Genomic DNA, 22,802 nt, shown 5'->3' on the forward strand with positions numbered 1-22,802 from the left:
GAAGTGTAGGTATCTCCATGCTTCTGTATAACCTCCTACAAATTTACCTAAGGTTGTTAGGATACTAGATTCAGTAGACTAGAGGAATCTTTCAGATGCTGTTATACAGAAGTATGCGCTCTATGATCTTGAAGCTCTGCCTTCTCAGCATGTGGCTCAAGTGCCAAATTCAGATCTTTACTGTATATGTAAAGACTTAGAATGGGGGAGAAAAGAGACTGATTATATTTCTTCACCCACCAAGCCTACTCAGTTAGAGTAAGAAGAGCCGATAGCTAAGAATTACATAGTTAAAGGACTTAAGGACACATTCCTGTTTTGAGAAACAGAAAATAAAGGTAATTCAAGATACCAGCTGCATGTGCTGGGCGACAATCTACAATGGAATAACATAAATAATTGAGTTTATCATCTTCATGAAAGTTTGTACCACAAAGTTTAGAAACAATCCTCGTCCTCCTCCTATGTCCTTAGTTTTAAAGGAAAAACAAATATAAAAGGCAAGAGCATATCTATTCCTATAGCATTCGGTAACATTGAGGAAAACAACTTGTAAGCTGAACTATTCTTTATTACCAGCTCCTTTAAACAAATGTCTGTTTTGTGGAAATTGTCTTTTTTTTTTTTTCTTCCTTTGTGCCTGTGTGGCTGGAAAAAAAGTATCAGTTACTATTTCTTTTCAACTTCAGCAACTGTCCCACACTGGATACTTTTGCATTGGTAACAATAAATGTCTTCTCCTATGTTCTTTTCCTACTGAGTACTCAAGGACAATCTTTTTTTTTTTTTTTTTTTTATTTAATCGTTTTAGCAAACAACTTAGAATCTACTGTTTATCCACACTTAGAATCCAATCACATACAATATTTCAGCAAGACGGAATAATAGATTTAGCTGAAGATCATACTGGTAAGTGGTAAATTACATGGTGTTATTGATATGATTTTGTTTATTAAATGACAACTGGAGTAGAAATAGCTTACATTTTAACATCTGTCCTTGTTCTTTCAAAATGAGGACATTTTCTTTAAAAAGGCTTCATAGCTTCTTTCATAAAATAAAACTGTCCATCTTTGCTTGTAAGACAGAAGCTAAGATAACAAAAATACATACTTTTTTTTTTTTTTTCCTCTCAAAGGTGCCTAGCAGCAGGCTCAAAAGAAAGCTATTTAAACATGAACAAATTCCTCTAACCAACATATTTTGCTAGTGCCACACATTTCAGCTCTGGGCTAAGTTTTTAGTTTAGTTTCTAAACAGGATATCAGGATGCAAATATCTGCATCCTGAGAGTGAATTCTGTGAATACAATCTTGGAATGGCAAAAAAGAGTTTACATTAGCCTGACTTTTGCACCAATTCTAATTCCTACTAAGAAACCTGGGTTTTTACCAAACATGTTACCTCTCATATTTAGTTCAGGTTTATCACTAAACTCCCTTAATCACAGGCGATGAGTAAGAAGCAGAGCTGTGCCATTTCAAAAACAACAAAGAGAGACAGTTATCACAGGAAATGAACAATTTCATCAATGAACAAGGATGAACTTTATAAACATCATATATGAACTAAAAACATCAAGAAAGGGCATGGAAAACTTTTGAACAGCCCTGTTCTTGCTTAAATGGACACTTGACTCATCCTAGGAAGTCCTTTATCAGTACTGCAAGATGACAGAATAGGCTATACACATTATTGCTCAGTTTATAAGCTACTTTGAAGATGGCTAGTGCTACTACCTATAAATGACACTTGATATTGTGCTTCAAGAACACACAATATACTCTTCCAGAAAATTTCAAGTACTTGCCTGTTTACAGCACTGTGCAAGAATAATTATGCATAACTTAGCAGGCTGTTCACAGTGTAAGGCAGATCAGCTCCTTAACAGGCTTAACTCATGTACTGGCTATTTAGAATAGCTTTAATGCTGCACATTAATGAATATGGTTTTAAAAAGAAAAAGTACTAACCCTGTAGAGAGGGTGGCACTTGTCCTTGAAACATGGTGCCAAATGAGCATAGATCTGCAGGCTGTAGTAATAACTTGCCAGCTGGAGAGATAACGCAGAATGCAATTGCTTTTCAAAGCATTTGTTGGCATCTACCACCTAGGAGAAAGAGAGTATTAATTTAGATGAAAGAATTAGCAAGCATACAATGTTAAGTGCACAAACTTTCTACAAGCTTCTTGCTGTGACTTAGAAATAATTCTGACTATGTTTTTTTGGCACAGAAATAAGTCACTAACTTCCTCTCCCCCCACACACAAAGATAATTCTGTATTGTGATGTTTTCCTCCCTTTGCACACTTCACCAAAATGATCTCCAAACTAAGTCTTTCTTTCTTCTACACAATAAAGGTATTACCTGCATTTCTGAGCTATGCTGGAATTGTCAGTCAGGCAGTCTAACTTCTATCAAATGTGTTATTTCACCAGTACCACACTCATAAATCAAGCATTTGTTTAGAGCTACCTTTAAACGCATCAGCCCAAACCTTTTTATTTATATTTAATTGATCTCAAAGACAAATTTTAAAGCCCTACAGAAAATACATTTTCTTATGAAATTCTGAAATCCAGAATAATATTTTCTGGTAAAAGCATATTACATGTATATATATGAATATATGTATACATATATATATATGTATATATAAAATCACTATCAACATACCTGTGGCAGTGCAAGCAGATAGGCAAGAGACAAGGCCATATCATTTGGTAAAGCATCGCTTGCCAGTTGTAGCAGAACTGCAACATACACGGAAAAGAAAAAAAGGTTTGATTACTGACCCATCCAGCCTTGACAGTTAGCAAATTAAATGTTTTCAGTTTAACTTTATTTTATTAGACACTAGCTTGAAGCACCCTATACATACTTAATTAAACACTAATCAGCGCAATCCAGAAACAGATAATATGTAATTAAACTGCAGAACAGCTTTACCTTGACTTCCAGGCAAAGTGTTCCATGCATTAACCAAACAAGAATGCAACTGTGCAGTAACAGATGCTAAACAAAGCCACTGAAATATCATCTGAAATGATTCAAAACAAGTAGACACGTTGCTTGTAAAGTCAAGGCAGAGGTATAATGATGTGTACATTACAAAATACCAACCAGAGGAGTGTCACAAAATGTCTCTTCTTCAAGCCTGAGTTCTAATTCACTTATCACTGAAAGCAAGATTCTATATTGAAAACTTTTATCTTAAAAAAAAATAAAGAGCAACAAGTAGCATACATTTTTAAGTAAGATTATTGAAACTAAGCAAGAAGTATAAGCCAGAGAATTCCCAGACACTTTAGAGAGAGAAACAAGCTGATCTGGATCATGCATACTGTAAAATGTCACTAAGAAATCATCTAAATAAATCACTGACAGGTACACCTAAAATACATTATCCAACTGACAAGTTACAAATAGTGACTTGGTACAGTTAGTTAATCTAAAGTTTGGATAACTATGTCAACGGAAAGGTATCACTAACTAGAATGAGTTCATTTAGTAAATAACACACGGATAATGAAAAAAGAAGCTTCCTTAATTGAATGTTCATAATTATTTTAATAAATTCTAAAGCTAAGCTTAGAAAGAAAGTAGCTGAGGAAAATGAACAGTTATTATGAAGAAAGTTAAGAAACCTGGAAGGATGGGCAAATTCAGGTGATTTTACTGAATTCTATAAATTCAGATTAATCGATTAAAATAAATATAAATAATATAAATTAAATAGTGTATTTCTTATATCTGCTTTTCACTTCTGGCTTTAGGAAAAGAGAAGAAAAATAACAGCAACCTTTTATACAGTGATTCAAATCAGATTAGCTAGCATTCTTCTAGGATATTTACATTTCAATTGAAACTCAACAAAAAGTTAGGGGGGAAAAAAAAGAAAAGCCCACATACACAAAACCATCTCCAAACAATAACTCCCCAGCTCCTGCCACATACTGCAAACAAAAATTTCAGCACAAGAAGCACAAAGAATAATGATTCTGAAAAATATATACTTCCAGTACAACTGACAAAAAAATATCTGCTTTTCCTAAGTTTATACTAAGGGCTTTTTTAGTTTAAAAATAGAAACCATTATATTTTACTTTACACAAATAGGAGAACCAACATGGCACAGGCACAATGTGACTGCTTGAGATTTGTTGGTTAATAACAGGATCTCTCATTTATATATTTTTCTGTACCAAATTGTCACCATGGTTATTACAGAAGCTTCAACAAACACTTACAAAATAATGGTTCTGATGATACACTCAACATTTAGTTTTAGGGGTACAGAATGAAAATTATTAATTCCAGAAGCAACTTCAAAAATCTTAGGAAACGTGGATCAGAAATTGCTTAAGGAATTTTAAATATACAAGGGAAAAAAAATGTTGTTTTCATTTTTTCATGGACTTTTTTTCCCAAGCAGCAGAACCCCTCTTTCCACAGCTTAGCTCTTTGCACATTTTAAGAAAGTCTGAAATGCTTTTATTTCCACATTGCATAAACTACTCTTAAGTGCGTGCTGGCAAGAAGCATTTTTATTTTACACACACAGACCTCCCAGTGAATTCTTTGTTCCAAAGAATAAGTTATAAAAGGCTTGAATGATCACTTACAATTTTCAGATTATCATTAATTTGCCACCAGACTGACTTAGTGGATTTACGTGCTGGCCCTCAGCCACACACAACAAGCAAATTTCTATGTGACAAGGCATCGCAGAGGTCGTCAGGATGGCAGCATTAAAGTTACTGCAAATACAAACCTGTCCATCAGGAACTATGCTTCAAATAGCTTCTACCAATAGTTTCTTGCTGCTGACAGCTTGTTTCTGCTGCATTCAAAATAACCTGGATGCTGTCCAAGCAAAAATAATAGAACTCTAGAAATATCTAATATTAAAATCTTTATGAGTTAGTTTGCAAAACTGGTATTCTGTACTGTGAGCACAAGCTATGCTACTTTAAATGTTCTTACAACCACCCCTAATCAAACAGAAAAAGATGGGAGGAAGAAAAGAACCAGTGCTCTGACCTCTTTTCCGTTTCTCTGGAAAATTCCTGACCACAAAACCACAAGAATAACACAATAAATTCCACATTTTCTTTGAACTTAAAATCCCCAACAAGACAACTGCCCAGCTAACAAACATTTATCTTCACCTTTCAGATAGCAATCATGACCAACAACATAGCACCAATACAAGGCCACAAAATGACTTCATGCACGCTGTTGTATTTGAATGAAGCTCAACCCAAAGGTAACCCAGCTGCAAAAATACTACTTGAGAGTAGGAACTGCTTCCATTGTCATCCCTTCTGAGAAAGGGATTATATATATACTTATATATATATATATATAAAAATACATAAACACACATGCGTTTTCTTTGTGCTTGTGTGCCAGTATGGGTTCATGTATCCTTATATATCCCCCTACTTACACATACGCACATGTAAGTACACAGACTAAAGTCATACAGTTTTATGTCTCCAAGCAAAACCCTGCAGGAATTCAGTGACGTACTAATCCACTGAGTTTAAAATCACAGACTATGGATATTAGCAGGATGCCACTCTGTTCCAATGCACATCTTAACAAAACTTATGGGGACAAAGACCTATGCCAATTTTGAAGTTTGCCAAAGTAATTAAACATTACAGGGCTGCAAAATAGGGTGGACAAGAAGTTACAAGCAATGAAACAGTGTTCTACAAGCTGTATTTCCTTAGAAAAAAATATATAAATATATATGTATTCTGTTTTTATAGTTTTGTTTTGTTTTATTTTTATTTATTTATTTAATATTTCCCATGCACATTTTGACTTTATGCCAGAAGCCTACTTGGATAGAAAACTGGAGAAGAAAATTATTTCTTCGTGAGAGCTAACTTACTGATATCCAGACGTTTTGTTGAAAGATGCTAGTTATCATTGTTCATTTAGCATGTGATAATATCTCACTAAACTTAAAAGTATAAGGAAGATCAAAGTCCAAGGCTTGTGACCATACCAAATCCTACGTCCACAAAGCAGCAGCAAACTTAATCTTGAGTTTTATCTCACACACTTCCTCTGGGGAAGGTGTTCAGCTTTTCTCAAACACGTGGAGCAATGAACTGCTATAATAATAGAATATTTGGCAAAATACACAATGTGTGTTTTTTTAGAAGTTGTTTTCTTTAGAAGTTCTCTTATTGATATGTGCTGACAGACAACCCTTCTTCTAAATAAAATGTATTTCAGAGAACAAGTTCATTTCATCTTTCCTATGCCTCTTCTGAAACAGCTTTTTCCTTCACTCCCCTTGACACAAATTCCTGTATAGATCTTTGGAGATAGAACTGATGTTTAATAGTCGAGTTTCCGGTAGGAAGGTAGAAGTTCAAAAACTAAACTTGGAATCTAAAATTTCTTTTCTTCTTCAAGTCCCCAAACCTGAAATTTTGATCTCAAAGGCACCCACTGAATTGTAACCAAGCAGTTCCAGTTAGAGCAGAAAGCATCACCAAGGATTTCCCAATTAACATCATTTGCTGTAAGAAAGTAGTGAATGTGTTTACTCTTTGCCTCTCCCTCCTCTTTAAGACACAGGCATCACAAGCTCTCAAAATGTAAGATAAGAGATCACCTGTACAGACTTAACATTATTTTTGCATTGACAAAGTTTGAAAAGTACAAAATATAAATAAATGCATCCTCATTTAAACTTGCTAATGCTGACCTTCTCTAATACATATTTTATTAAAAGGGTACCAGTTATCTGTAGAAACATCACACATCTAAAAATAGAGAATTGTATACCTGTAAAACAGATATGCTGTTTTACACTAAACAGCTGAAATAAAATGATATGGATTATACAGCAAGCTTCACTTGAAACTTTGCAAGTGATTTAATACATTCATTTTTCATGGCAGAACTTCCCATAGAGTAAAATATAACACAGACCTCTTCAAAAGACAGTAACAGCATGTAAATATTTAAATACTTCATTTCTTACACCAGCAGGAGACAGCAAAAAGAAAAAAAATGTAGGTTTTTTTGTTTTGCTTCTAAAAAGTAAAACTGTTTCAGTTAACAAATTATCAAGTATAATCTATTAAATCTAGAAATTTTGAAAGAAAAAGTTCTGCTGATTCTAGAAACTGAAGGTGAGCTGTTATGTATCAAAATACTCTAATGATCCTGTAATACTAACTCCTGTATAAATGGCACAGGATCTAAACAAATAACAAATGGATATTAACACTGAGTCGCAAATTTCCTTTTAATTATGTTATTTTATAGTATACAGGAAGCCTTCAATATTTTTTCTCTTTACAATGTGCACGTCAGCCCTCAAATAACAATTTCTACTTATTTAAAGCCGACTTTCAGATTTTAGATTTTTATTCCCTACTGAGCAACTCCTTTTAGAAATACTTTTCTTGAAAAACTGCAACTACTTCTATCAAGACTACTTACCAAAATAAGAGTAAAGCATTACGTACTCTTCTCCACTTTTAAACCTAACTATAGCTTCTCCTAGAGTTTCTATACTAAATACAGGAGTGAATACACATATGTCCATACCTTCTGTAGTTGGGAGTAGATTTTTTCCTTCACTCTTGGTCTCTGTCAGTTTCTCTGTTCTCAACAATACTTCTGCAAAGCTTTCCAAAGAATTGTTCTGGTATGTGCCATAGTTGCTTTCGGACTAGAAGGAAAATAAGATAACTGATGAATGAGCACTACAGTCTACAGTTATGTTTAGTTCACTTACATCAGATACAGTTATAAATCTCTGTTCCTGCATTTGCTTTAATTTCTGTTTAATTATTTTTTTTCTACTATTGCACAAAATTTCAAATCCTTGCAAGTCAAACACACAATATAAAATCCATATTGTTACTTAACAAGAAGATCTCAACAGAGAGAAAAAAAAAAAAAAAACAATTCAGAATCCTGTCATAGAAACTTACTTCTGCAACATATGGATCAGCAATTAAAGATTCATAAAATGGATGACAGCCTTGCTTTTCCACAGTGACATTTTCTCCAGGCCCACTTTTTAACACATCTCCAAATTCTTGGCCCTGGGAAAAACAAGTACAGGTGTGTCGTAACAACAACAAAAAAAAAGTTCATTACAAAGTTTTTAACTGCAATTCAGAAGGGAAGCACCTGTAAATGGAAAGATCCCTGAATTCAACTGGGATCAAGGTTAAGAGTCGTCCTAAATAAAGCGATGTTATATCAAGTTCAGTATTAAGATGGAGAGAGAGAATAACACTCAAAAGCAGTATTGGAGCTTTGAATATAAATAGACAGTATGCAAAGAGTTGACTTCACTGTGCTTTATTCCCCGAAGTTCTGAAGTTCTGTGAAGTTTAAGCTATGCTTTCACACTATGCGAGAAAAAAAAAATAAATAAAAATCAGATTAGGAAACAGAAGCAGGAAACACCTTTAGATGGATTCTTTCACCGTGATTTGCTTGAAAACTGTCCCTTGTCATCTCTAGTTAACTTATCAATTTGAGCTCTTCAGTTGTCAGGTGTATCTATAACATTGCAGTGAATGTGTAAGCATCTTGAGACTTATGAGCAATCCCTTACATGTAATGGTCGAAGATAAGTTAGTGATCTTTTCCACCACTGTCCATCACTGACAGCATGCAGCATGGCTTTTGTAGTCATAGTTGTGTTAGACAACACCTTCATGGTTTTTGTTGTCGTCCAGTACAACAAATCGGCAGACTGGCTAGAGGAGACCGTAGTTTCATCCTGTGAGCATATCCAACACACAATGGCAAGCATTAGACTCATGCTTTAATTAGATTAAGACCTAAAAGCCAAAACACATTAGTTTACACACACTATGTTAATAATTTATTTTAACATTCATTAATTTAGGCAACAGATGTAAAAAAAAAAAAAAAAGTAAATTTAAAAGTGATTTAAGTGTCAATCTGCAGTGAGTAGTGTGATCAATAGAACATTGTGTCCTTTGTATAACCTCACGTGTCCACAGATATCAGCTGTGTATAATTCCAAAGTTTATAATGGTAATATTTTACATAACTGTTGAGTACTGCTATTAAAATAACAAACCTATCTATAATACATGAGGAGAAGGAGCATGCTAAAATGAATCATCACTAATTCAAGAATGCTGATAGAAGATATAATCTTGCATTAACAGAGGTAGCATTTATTGAGATGAGTTCTCAGTATAATATGCTTTCATCACACAACCCTCACAAACTTCACTTACAACAGCAAACAGAGCTCCCCATGCTGAAGTCAAAGTAGCATTCTCACAAGACAAACAAAGGTGGATAACGTAGACACATTCTACCCCTTGTCCCTTCACATCACAACAACAAAAAATCCTCACAGTTCCGTGGGGAAAAATAAAAAAAAAAAAAAAAGAGATGTAAACGCTCATCTCCAGACCAAGTGAGAAAGAAGATTTGAAATTCTGCAGTTAGCACTTTCAAGGTACAAATCTAGCAAACCTAACAAACTGTAAAAAAGAATCCAAGATCCTAACCTCGTCTATTCTCAAGCTTGAGCTGCTTCTGCAACATATGCATGTCGTCCTGCAAAATGTGTTCACTCAGCCTCAGCAGACTCACATTAAAATCAGTTAGAGGACGTTCTGCAAATGGAGGTTTCTGCATCAGCTCTTCCTCTTGTAAAGCATTTAATTAATACTCAAAATATCCATTTTGGTCAATCTGTGCTAACTATTCCAGCCATGAAAGGTTCACGTCCATGGTATGCTTTACAAAACTTGCACATTAGAACAGAACCATATCCTTAGCATGCTAATGTAAATACTGCCTTCAGCAACATAAAATATAAATATTCCCATCCATACAATAAATTTCAACAGCTTTAACTCCAATGCTTCTTCATAACAGTTCAATTATTCATTTCCCCATACACCAAAGTTTACAGAAGTAGGAGAATTCTACCTGCATAACTAATAAGTGAATGGGAGGTATTAATTCACAGCTTACTAACTTGTGACAAAATTTCAGACATCAAAGCAAAAGGATACCAAGTTATGCTCAAGTGAGCGATGCCCCACAGGAACTTAATTGACAAAACATCTGTTAGCTTCAAGGTAAAATTTCACTGCAGACAACCTTATTTTTAGTACCCGTAATTGTATTATTCACTGCCTTAACCTGATCATTAAAGTAGCAGGCCCATTTTACGTCTTTCTTTCCTTTAAGACTTCAGCATTTTATTTATTTTTTCAATCTTCTCTAAAATTTATATTCTGAATTTCACAGGAACACCACTAATGAACTAGTCAACTAGATTCCAAATTTCAGCTCTTCACTAAATGAACAAAGAACATGCTAAGCGTAATACACCAAAATTTTTACTCCTCTGAAGAATAAACAGCAATACAACAGCCTAGGTCTGATAGCTTTTTTTGAGCAGTGGGGAGGGGGAAACAATAATTCTTGTTAATCAGCATTGTGTTTTTTTGTTTTGTTGGTTGGTTTGATTGTTTTTAATGAATCTCTTTTGTTACTTGTACTAAAGGTTTTCGTTACATATTCTAAATGGTATATAGAGAACACAAGTTTCACTGGTTGCTTCAGGGCTCTGATACTGAGGATTAATTGAATTAACAAACAAACAACAAAAATCAGAATTTTTCCCCTCCAAATTTTCAACTGCATTTGAGAAAAACATTTTTAAAAATAAAACTCCTTCAGTAGACTGTGTGCTAGTATAGTTCAACCATTATCAGAAGAACTCTGGTAGTGATTTATTGATTTCCCTAAACGGAACTTTAACCATCATTACAGTATTTTCTGCACAAGTAAGAATTTTGTCATCTGAAGAGCCGCTGTGTACCTAGAACGGCAACACTTACCATAACTCCATGCTATCCTGAACAAACCTCTGATAAACTAATTGATTTCTTAAAGATCATTGAAGATCCCATTTAATAGGATAACTTTAATCGTGTCCTTTAATTATGACTTCAGTAAGGTAGTATAGCTTGGGGATTTTGAGGGAAATTATTTTCATATAGCAGCTAAAAACTTGTACGAATCTAACTTTATATAAAAAAGACTCAGCCAACAAATTATAAATTATCAAGATAACCTAAAATAACAGCTAAATACTAAAATATAATTCTAAACAGTCTAACCCAAGGACAAAAAGCAAAGTGAACTGTGTTGTTTTGTTGTTGTTGTTTAAATAAGCCATAGAATAGGATAAATTAAAACACCTGCAACATAGCTTTTGCTTGTTTTGTTTTGTTTTTAATGACAGTTAGCCAGGGTACAAGGGTCAAAACATGCAGAAACCATACTTCTAATACACCTTATGAGTTAATAGTCTTGTGAAGTATCAGAGTCATAGAACTGTTCAAGTTAAGAAGATCTAGTCCAACCTTTACCCCTAGGACTGAAGTCCACTACTAAACCATGCTACCAAGTTCTACATCTGCACATTTCTTGAAGACCTCCAGGGATGGGGACTCTTCCCTGGGCAGCCTGTTCCAATGCCGCACAACCCTTTCAGTAAAAAAAAGTCTCCTAATAGCCAACTTAAACCTCCCTGGTGCAACTTGAGGCTATTTCCCTTCATATTATCACTTGGTGCTTCAGAAAAGTGCCCAATCCCCACCTCACTAAAAGGAAATAAATGCTAACACTAACATCTGTTATTTTTAAAGAAAACCTGCAAAAGTTGACTACATAGAAGGTTACCTAAAACTTTTGTAATTTCACAAAGCGAGGTGGAACAGACTCTACTTATTAGACAAAACATCAAGTCTTAACTTTCCTTTTCTTTTTTTGCTTTTTGGTACTCCCACCAGAAAGCAGGTATTTAAATATTTTTACATATGCATCCATGTATACTGTACATTCCTGTTTTGTGTCTTGAAAGGTGTGGTTTTTATGTTTGTTTTTTTGTTTGTTTGTTTGTTTTCCATTTTTGTACAACACCTCTACCATGAACCTGTCTACATCAAAATTCCTGTCCAGTTCAGATAAATTAAAACAGGTGAGAAACTACAGAAAGGATTCAGTTCAAGATTATAACCTTCAGGTGTCACTGGATGTCTAAGGTCTCAGTAAGTCTATTACTGTCATTGCAAACTAGAAAGTAATTCAGCCTTAAGCAGAGACAATGTATTACATTCAGCTACTTAAACACAGGCTTTGATGACTGTGCGTGATACATGGCAGTAATTAAGATATCTGTCTAACACTCATAGATCTGACAAGAGGACCTAGACTTTTTGGGTCAGTAGCTAAAGGACAGGAAAGATGCCTTAGGACATCTCAAATTGTTGGTATCTGTAATTAAGTAAGTGAATCAAGCACCTAATGGCTGGTTAGTTGCATTATTCTCTGTGCCTCATTGATTAAATTGCCAGCAGCAGTTTACACAGTACAAGCATGGAGTTCCACCTTGAGATCTTCTCTTCCTCAGCACAAGAGTTCAGTGACACTAAATGAACTTACTGAATAAAATACCATCAAGAATTACAGCTACCTCTTTCTATGAGCATTCTAATTTATTTGTTACACAATTAAAACCAGTATATTTACTAAGCCACAAAACAGCTCCAGTTAATCTCATACATATAAATGTGTGTATGTATAAAGATTTATGTATCACAGCTATTTGAAACTGCAGCTATTTTTGCCCTGAAGTTCCACAGATTCCAGGTGGAACATTTCCCTGAATACACTACAGAAGTAAAACATTCCCTAACCATTGCTAATCAGCAATGATAAGGATGCATGACACACAAATTTCACATATGCGAGTAATTAAATAAGATTCCAGATCCAGAGCATGGGTCCAAAAAGAAAACAAGATGCTAATTCTCAGTTAGTAGGAACTTTTTTTTTTTCTTTTAAGCAACATTTAAGAAAAAAGTCCTATAATTTCTAGAGAAAAGTATCTTCAAATCATTTCTGCTCTCTTATCAGAAGTTCCTTTCCAAGGAAATATGAACCCATTAATTTATCTTGTGCTACTGTGACAGTATACAGTAATTAAATTTTCACATTCAGATATGTAAAAGATAATGATTTTATTTATAATGGACATAACACATGTTTTAAGTATTAAGAAGATCAAGCACAAAGTCAGAGCTCATTTAGAAGGCAAGATTTACAGTGGTTATTGTCTTTACTGCTTATATACAACACAGCATCTCACAACTAAGAATTATATTTTAATAATGTTAGCAATAATATTTTGAAATGCTTTTAATGAGTCAAGACCTTATTTTTTCTCACTGAGATAGTTTGAGCAGCAGATGAATTGTTGAGGCACTTGCAGCACACTACAAAGAGAACAAATGGTAAGCATGAAGGAAATTTAATAAGTAGAATATTCTACTACATTGGAGTCATTGTAGCTTCAAAAGGATAACTTCTCCAATGGTTCCACTGAGTTCCATCACAAGTGACAAGCCAGGTGCTTTGGTCATGAAGTACATGTGTAAACACATTACTTCCTACAGAATAATTATGTGCATCTTTATTGTAGCAGTCAGGAATTTTCTACAAAGACTTACTTAAACCAATATGACAGGTATGTTAGGTAACACATTTGCACGTAACTTGTGAAGATACGTAGCCAGCTGCTTATCGAGATTCCTACAAGTTTCATGGGAAAAAAATGTTTGGGAAAAAAAAAAAAAAAAGAGCCTTAATACAACAAAGATAAATGAGTTTTGACATTAATAGAGAGTTCTTCCTCTACATCCAAAAAAAAAAAAAGAAGAATTGAAAAGTATAACCAGCAGCTGATGTGGGCTGGTATCACAGGAAAATGGCAGTGGCAACTAACAATCAATATGAGAAGAGGTAGAAAAAAGATCTCTAAAGATATAATAAGAAAGGTTGAAGGTTGATTCATTAACAGATAGGTATTTTCAAAGTAACAGAGAAAGAGATGCCCAAAAACATATACCTTAATTAACCTTAGTTAAAAGGAAAATTATGTTTTGAGCACTAAATTGAAAAGTTATCAGTAAGTGATGAAGAAGAACATTTGTGAAGTCCTTGAGAAAAGAATGTTTTAAGTCAAAACACAAGTAAAGAAAGGAGTAAAAAGAAAGGGCAAAGAGATATTATAGTTTGAAATTCTGTGCAAGACAATGAAGATAAGAAGCAGGAAGAACACCTTGACGTGCAACTACAGTGACTGCAGTTATGGGATTCATTTATGTCAGAGAGTTTTTGAACATAATGCACTTCTAATATTTCACATGTCTGTAAAAAAGGTAAGTTTACACAATTTCAAAATATTATTGGATATGTTTCCTCTTGTGTCATTGCAAAATACTGTAAAAAATGAAAGAAGCTATAATTCCCATATAAATCAACTGGGAGAAGACATTAAGTTAAAATTAGCAAATACACAGAACCCATTTCATAGCGTAACATTTTGACTAGAAAACAAAGCTGTGTTACGAAAACAATGAAAACTCTCAATGCTGCACCATACACGTTTGCCCAGTCTACTGTGTGCAGAGTTCCAACTGTAGACAACTAACCACAACAAAGGGGAAAAAAACAAAAAGAATGTATACTGGATGAAATAAGAGTGAATAATTTTCTAAATGCAAATTCCTCACTCTAGTTAAAATTGCTTCAGATATCTAAATTGAACTGATAATGAAGCTAATTAGTGAGTTTACTCAAGACTGATAAACCCTTAAGTGTATTTCTGAATTCATTTACATGCACATGCAATTGTTCTGTCACAACAAAACATTTGATAGTACTAGAGCATATTAAAGATGATGTGACAAATTTGTCATGTGTTACAATTTGTTAAAATATGCATCCATGCCCTAATCAAAAGGCTCCACAATGTTATTAATGTTTATTTGACAATCTTGCTCTCAGATGAATTTATTTACCAATTCCCAGAATATAAAATGTGTTCATGCTAATAAACAGACCTCTTCTTCATGGCAATGATTCTAGATACATAAGGTAAAAGTTTACCTCACTTACTCTGAATGCTGTTTTCAGTGCTGTTTCACTTTCCTGCCCATTTTGTTACTTTTATATATGTATATGTATGTACATTTATATGAAATATGCATGTATGTATACACAAAAATATGCATACACAAAATACATACATATACAGAATTTGTGTTCCCATTCCAATAACATGGCAGGGACTAATTTATTATTTAGCTACATGGTGTTAAATATACCAAATACAAAGACTAACATGTTCCATCTACAGCTATTATTGGTAAAAACTCCTTTAATGGAATAATGACAAGAAATCGGCTGCAATTTAAATATTCTGCTCAAAACACCAAGCTATACAACACGTACCACCTCTTTCTTCCTACTGTACTCTTCTTCCTACTTTCAGGTTAACATTTCTCCCCTACCACCCTGAGATTTGTTTATCATCTACAGGAAGACTTGAACAGAAAAGATGGAAGGGAAAAATAAAAGGTCTAAACTACATTAAAAATCTACTTTTTCAAAAGAAATTTTTAAATTAAACTTGTAATTTCCCACTCTCTGTAGAGGCTGAAAGAGCCTTTCATTTCTTTCAGAAATAGTAAATAGCATCATCTTTGAAGAGAAAAATGAAGTTCCAATCATACATGTACAAAATCAGATTTGTTAAAACTATAAACATGAAAATTAAACAGAATAGTAGACCTTTTCCTTCCCCATGCCTCTATTCTCCACAAAGCTTTAAGAGTTGATGTACCTTCTAATCTCGCAAATTATAATTATTTCACATGCAATATCTGAAAGTCAAAAAATGGTGAAAACACCACATACCTCATGATGCACAGTAAAAAAGAAAAAAAGTTTAACTCAAGATGTTTTCGAATTAAATGCATAACCCAGGTTTATTTGCAAATGTTTTGCTTCCCCCTCCCACCCACTCCCCATGGTGCTGCTAAGATTGCCTACAAAGAATCAACAAAAAATCAGAACAGACTATGCAAAAATATACAAGCAAAGGTAAACCAAATGTAATCTAAGACTGAAAATTAGTAGCCTTTAATTAGAAGCCTTTAATGGTGCGTATTTTTGTAGTAAACAGGTAGATGATGCTCACACTCAGATTCAGCTCTTCAACGTAATACAAAACACAATTGTTATTACTTTAAAAACTCTTTAAAGCTCACCTCTGCATCCTTACTGATCAGCGAAGAGGGTATGGAGCTATTTACATTCTCATCTCCTTCTGAAGGAAGCAACTGGTGATTCACAGCTTGATAAAGAATCTACAGAGACAGAATAAATATAATCCCTTACCAGACAAATACTTATTAAGAACTATAATTCCAATGTCATAGGAAAGTCAAGAAATTCTGATGAAAAAATTTCCATGATAGAAAAAAAGAAGTGAGAGGATAGAGGAGGCAGGGAGAAGAAGAAAACAATTGTTTAACATCCTCTCACTCTTGTAGTCCTTAGGCAAAATGACCTTCCCTTCTCTTTGTTTTCTGTGAAACATTTTTTCCATACAACGTAAGAATTGTATTTTTTTGATTGTTATAGTTGTTTTATTTGTTTATTTTATACTACCTATAAGTTTCTGTACCACGTCAGCTAAGAACTTCCATGAAAAATACTCATTATTGGAACTGTGCCTCTAAGGTGATGGGCAAGCGGAGAGACAAACGTCACATGAACAGAATTTCCGCAGGCCATAGACTAATGAAGTAACAAAACAGTTCCAGTCTTTCAGCATCAACTGTTCACCATGAACTTCTGATAAAGATTTTTTGCATGTATCTACCTACATACATGGAATGGTTTGGATTGGAAGGGACCTGAAAGACCATCTTATTTCAACCCCCCCGCCATGGGCAGGGACACCTCCCACTGAATCAGGTTGCTCACTAAGACACATACATTGGACAGAACACAAGGCCATTTATGATGAGTGCTGAAAAAAATATGCTTAGCTTTTGGAGAAAGTAATTGCAGAAGAAACCAATTATGCATTCTTTCACGGAAATCATGACTTGGGTTTGGCTTCCTTGGGCAAGTATCAAATAAATTATCACTGAATGTTTGTAACAAATCATATTGTACTAACAAAGAACCCTCAGCAACCAATTCAGTATCAAGCTTTGTGAATAAAGAAGGTAAAATGTTTTCCCTTGGAGAAGTAGGATGCAAGAGGGTAATAACCAGTGGATGAGCAGCTATAATGCATTACAACTAAGAGGAAAAGAAGCCTTTAGAAGGAACAAGACAGCAATACAGGGGCAATGAATTGAGTGAAGTTTAACACATTTTTACTTATACAGCACCAGAAGTTTACGTAACTTCAAATTCTAATTCTGCGTATAGGTACATAGGAGAGGGAAACAAACTTATTTGTATATTGTACAGGTATCAACTCTGGAAAGAGTCCACCTGTGTTTAAACTAGTAATTATACCTACCTGCTTCAAACTGGAGTGCTTTCATGATGAAAAAAATAAATAGTAAAACATAAGTAAATAAAAAGTAAATAGTTCATAGGAGCTAGACGTCATTTCAAACTGTTTGTAGCATTTAATTCTGACATTATCATGTTACTGAGGCTCTAAAAACTGCCTTTATGTTTCCCATATTTCTCATGTGCTCTGCTACACCAGAAATTTTGTAAAGAAAAAGGATATGCACTTGGAGTTGCCTTTATTAGACTGCGTAAGTACTGTATCTATCACTACCCTCTCCTCCATGTCTTGAGACACAGAACATGAGCCCTCTAAGATTTTTATATTGTACAGAGAAAGCTGTCTAAGAGTTCACAGTGATTTAAGAAAAATTCGGACTTCGACACAGCATTTAGGCCAAACCACAACTAAACTGAAACTTAACTTTCTGATAACCTAAATTACTGCACTGCAGTTTCAAAATAAGACCTTTAAATAGGTTTGCTATGTCACCTTGCCATAACTTGCATTTAAATGTCACAGTAATCATTCTCATGGGCATAATATGATCTGATGAACATTTAAGAGCTGATTCTGCTAAGAGTCAGTCATTGCAAGGTTAATAAAGATGGCCCAGATAAAAACGGTGTTATATTTGACAGAATCATCAAACGGCTGAAATCAGTGAGAAAAGAATTTCATCACATATTTGGTAATGATCATAAAAAAATAAGAATAGATGTTTAATGAACTTTTAATTGGACATTTAATTAAGTTAGATTACACAGAATAAGCAGGTGACAGAACCTGAAGAACTTCAGAAAAAGATTTAAATCCATTTGCAAATAGAATGTTTAACAAGGCAATAAATTAAGACATTAAAAGTACTGAAGATAGATATAATTGCACTTCTACTTGAGCAGCCATCATATGAAAATGGTTTAAAAAGACCTGGTGCTGAAATAGAACAGCAAAAGTAGAATAATGAGTAGTCAAATTATAAACTTGCTGGGGCTGGCAGGCAGACAAATTTAAGGAAACAAAAATTAAAAATTCCCCTTTAAAGCATTGGTAAGCACTGAACTGCATGAAAGAAGTTTCAGAAATACCTACCTGGGTTTGCAATGAGCTGCTAACTCCTAGCAATGCCTCTATGGCATTTGGGGGACAGTGTGTCAGAGCAAAAGCCATGAGTTCCTGACGCATATGCAAGTCATGGAAGCCTTCTGACTGCCCAAGCTGACTGCATACTTCCCAGCTTTTAGAATAACCTACAAGAGAACACAAAACTTACTTCTCAGTTAAGCAAGCCTCACAAGTGTCAGGAGGAACCCACATAATTCTCACTGGATGAGACAAGAGAACAGCATGTGGTATTCCTGCCAACACAGCCCCTGAGAAAGGGGCCATAAAAGCTCCAGAAAAGAGATATAACTCAACTTTAGACTGAAATATCTAGAAGATTCATGGCCACCATACTGTAGATATCACTATAATAGGAATCTGTAAGCCTACATGCTAAATTTTTACATATTACCATAAGAAAATCAGAATGTACTTCAGTGCATAATATTAAATATATTACAGGAGTGGCTTTAATATACATACGATTACTTGATACATTAAGAGAACTTCAATTATTCTGTTTCCACACACACTCTCAGTATAAGGCAGAAAAAAGATTCCAGAGAAGCAAAACCCATGCTACTTAGCATCTTGACATAAAAGTATCATTTAATTTTATTCATAACCTCACACATAAGACTTACGTAAATAGCACAAATATTTTAAGAGCTTTGATAGAAGTCTATCTAAAAGACCTGCACATTAGCCTACTTTGAATACTTTAACAAAGATTCATTGGAGGGCAAGTTTTGGTGACTCCAGACAACCTCCAGGAAATTGCATGCCCCTGTGGCAGCAACGAGCCATTTGGACGCCTGCCCTACCAACTTTCAGTCGTACTGTCTGGATCTACCACAGTGACCACAGGTAACAGGCAATCAGGGTTGTGTGATATTTAGTAAGAAACCTAAGTCAGAACTTACTACTACAGCCAATAATACTATAAGCCTATTTTGGATGGAATGCTAAGAGCCATACCCAGCTGCCTAACAAACTTTTATTTCTTGTCATTACTTCAAGAGATCAACAAGTGGGATAGTAACTGTACAATAAGATTTTATAGTATGTGAATGAACTTTTGCAAGCTGAAACACAACTTGAGGATATTGAAATACATTTCCATACAGAAGTTTACAGAGAGGCATGACTGTGTATAAACAATACTGAATGCATACATACCAATATACATGTTTAATTTCAATGTTGTTTCACATGATCATTAACAAAAAAGTAATACCGTAACATAGCAAGTAAGGGATTTAAACAACATGACAAATTATAACTTTTCCCTTATAATTTATATTAAAAAAAAATATATATCAACTTTATATGTAAAACTTATAAATTATAACTCTGTTTTCTTATAAGAAAAAAAGCCTTGAAAAGACAATTAAAAATGGAATCCCTGATGGGATATATTTTTGAGCTTCTGGCACAAAAAAATGAGGGCTTATCTGAATCGCATTATGTGATACCGGTTGAGAGATCTCAGTGAATCAAATTTTAAGAGACAGTGCTGCTCCAGAAGACACTGTGGCTAATTTTGTAAGTCCATGACATACATGTGAGTTACCGTATTTCATACCACATGCCTTCTACAGCTGACATACTGCTGACTTGCACAATTAAGTCGATTTTTGAATGAAATGGACCAGTTTGAAGTAACATACTTCAGAGTGAGCTGAGCATCAGAACTCAGATTTCCAACCACCACCACCCCATGTAGCCCCCATTTATTTACTTCACCTGCAGTCATGAGCTCTTGGCAATGCATACTAGCTGCTTTGTAGTCCTGGAAACTGAGAGCTTGTTCCACTAAAAGGATTAAAACTTGACCTTTTCTCTCCATCTGGTCATCTCCTGTATGAAAAATTGCACATTTTTATTAGTTGGAAGAAATAATCAACATAAGCTTCCTACTTTATTTCTTAAGGAAATTATATGCCACAACATGAAAACATCATCTTCTGGAAATAAAATTATCATTTTATTCTTCCTAAAAATGAGGCAACAGATAAATATAAATAAAAAAAAAAAGGCATTATAGCTGGCTAAAGAAATTACATAACATGTTAAGTCTAGGTTAAAAAAGAGTTTAGAAGAAAAGCATATGCAATTTTATTTATGTGACAGCCAACAGATTAAACACATTAAAACTGATATTAAAGACGAAGGATGTATAGAACCAAATACTGACTTTTTTGTGTGTGGATTGCAATAGAAAAAGAATTTTTATATTTATAATTATACTGTTACAGTAAGCAAAGCCCCTAATTTAAGCTGCCACTTCATGTGGACAAAGATTCCTAAGATGTGAAAGACATTAGCATTTAAAATCCCTTCCCTGCTAAATTTAGAAAGTAGAACTGAAACTACTTTCTCACATCATACATGGATCACCAGATACCCTGGACAACGTCTACTCCCCAAAGGATGAGTTAAAAGTAACACATCAGATACTAGTGATGTCTTCTGACTGAAGTTTCAGTAACAACCTCTGTGGACAAATGTCTTGACCTTAATTTTAAGAAATCAGCATTCGCAAATGAAAATCTAATCAGACAACTCATCTCCTTTTCACAGTCAGTTACAATCAATACAAATAACATTTATTCCTCTCACCCTTTATCAGCTATCTATATTTATTATTTTTTAAAAGCTTTTTCCAATTTAGAATGAACACGAGAAATTAGGAATTATTTACTGAAACCAGTTGGTCCAGGCTCATGCTAAAACAGCATCCACATATCCATGTACTATAAGAACAGGTGACACAGGAATAATTCCATACTACTGATTTTAGTTTAGGAAGGAGGGATGGCAAGAAACTAATAAAAGTGAGTGGGTTTTTCAATGCAAACTTCTTGCTCATGTTTCTCTCCTATTATTAGAAGTGATTTTATGGAGTCACTGCTGACAGTCATTTGAAAAGGGCACTGGTTTATGAAACTGTATTACTACAACTTATGAAATGCAAATATTTCAGAAGGTTAAACAGAGCCAGTTTCAAAAAACACTTAAAGAGTACATGTTCTTAAATTACATAGTTGTTATTTTTATTTTGGAGGATCGTCAACGCAGGCAAAACAAATTTGTTTTTAAAGCCTTCTTGAAATGCAAGATGTAGCAGTTGTGCTAGAATGACATTCAAGGAAGTGAAGTTACTCTAATTATTTAGCTCAATTAAGATTCCCCTAATCCCAGCACATCACGACTAACTCAGCATAACTGGGAGAGCACTTTGGCTTCCCATCATTCCCATCTCTTGGCCTCTCGCCCTATATACTGCCAACACATGGTGTTGCAAATTAATCACATCCAAGGCTCCTGTGCTGCAAATTTTGCCCTCTGGAACTCAGGAACTTCTTATCCAGGCAAAAGCAATTACAGATGACAAAGAGGTGTTTCTGTCTACAAAAGCTAGATGTGAACTGTCATTTTGTAAGCAAAAGATTTGTAGTTGCCACTCACCTTCTGATGCCCACCACTTCACCCTGACAGCATTACTACTTATGGAGAGATTTGTCTAAGTAGCAGACAAAAGTAAAAGGCAATAGAAATAATGAAACTATGGTTAGTCAGATTTCTGCTAAACAAAATAATCACTGCTATTTATTATTACTTAAAAATCAGTGGGATTGGAGGAAAGAGTGAAGGAACACTTGGAGCAAGGAACTGCTTTCTTCTTAACTGTGCTTGAGCAGTCACACACTGCCAAGTCCCCCCCCCCACATTTTAGCTAATTAATTTTGATGCAGCAGATACATCTCTGCGTGTTTTTACAAAAGCACAAGCATAAAACATAAGGATTGTTTTCCTGCCAGTCCATGGCTATACTTTTTCATCTCATCTCCATTTTTCTCTCATTTAAAGTTCCATTATATTGATGCACACTGTTATGCTGGAGATTAACTGTCAGCTCCGCCACGACTACTGAATACCCCGCAACGCACAGCTCGAACCCTCTTTCATGTGGCTTTCACTGCCTCAACAGTGCAGTCACTTAAAATACAACCCACTGCAGATCAACAGCATGTTCTCAGTCATCTATTCAGACTTGAAAAAATTCACTGGTGCAGCTTCATGACTCCTCATTTCAAGAGATTTTTAATAATAAAGCCTTATAAAAGTGAAAGGTTTTGAATCTAAATTGTTGCCCTCGCCATTCTGATAGACATCCAAGATGTAAAAAATGTCCCTTCCATAAGAGAGACCATTAAAGTGATAACATTATTTTAATACAGAGCAATTCTGC

The 22,802-nt window shown here is 34.5% G+C and overlaps 1 protein-coding gene across 3 annotated transcripts in view; it reads right to left on the minus strand.

The window, feature by feature from the left end:
• The window catches only part of NBAS (NBAS subunit of NRZ tethering complex), a 178,030-nt gene that overhangs the window by 90,362 nt on the left and 64,866 nt on the right, over nucleotides 1-22,802 (minus strand). For 2 of the 3 annotated variants that reach the window (XM_068678621.1, XM_068678622.1), the window contains exons 33-40: nucleotides 20,294-20,407; nucleotides 18,536-18,693; nucleotides 16,176-16,274; nucleotides 8,612-8,779; nucleotides 7,977-8,090; nucleotides 7,588-7,711; nucleotides 2,680-2,756; nucleotides 1,974-2,111 (exon numbers count right to left, since the gene is read on the minus strand). In XM_068678621.1, coding sequence (XP_068534722.1) covers nucleotides 1,974-2,111; nucleotides 2,680-2,756; nucleotides 7,588-7,711; nucleotides 7,977-8,090; nucleotides 8,612-8,779; nucleotides 16,176-16,274; nucleotides 18,536-18,693; nucleotides 20,294-20,407 — 992 coding nt within the window. The remainder of the gene's footprint in view (nucleotides 1-1,973; nucleotides 2,112-2,679; nucleotides 2,757-7,587; nucleotides 7,712-7,976; nucleotides 8,091-8,611; nucleotides 8,780-16,175; nucleotides 16,275-18,535; nucleotides 18,694-20,293; nucleotides 20,408-22,802) is intronic. The other variant, XM_068678623.1, reaches the window with a different exon arrangement.

This window comes from Anas acuta, chromosome 3, assembly GCF_963932015.1.
Source record: "Anas acuta chromosome 3, bAnaAcu1.1, whole genome shotgun sequence".
Classification (NCBI taxonomy): Eukaryota; Metazoa; Chordata; class Aves; order Anseriformes; family Anatidae; genus Anas; species Anas acuta.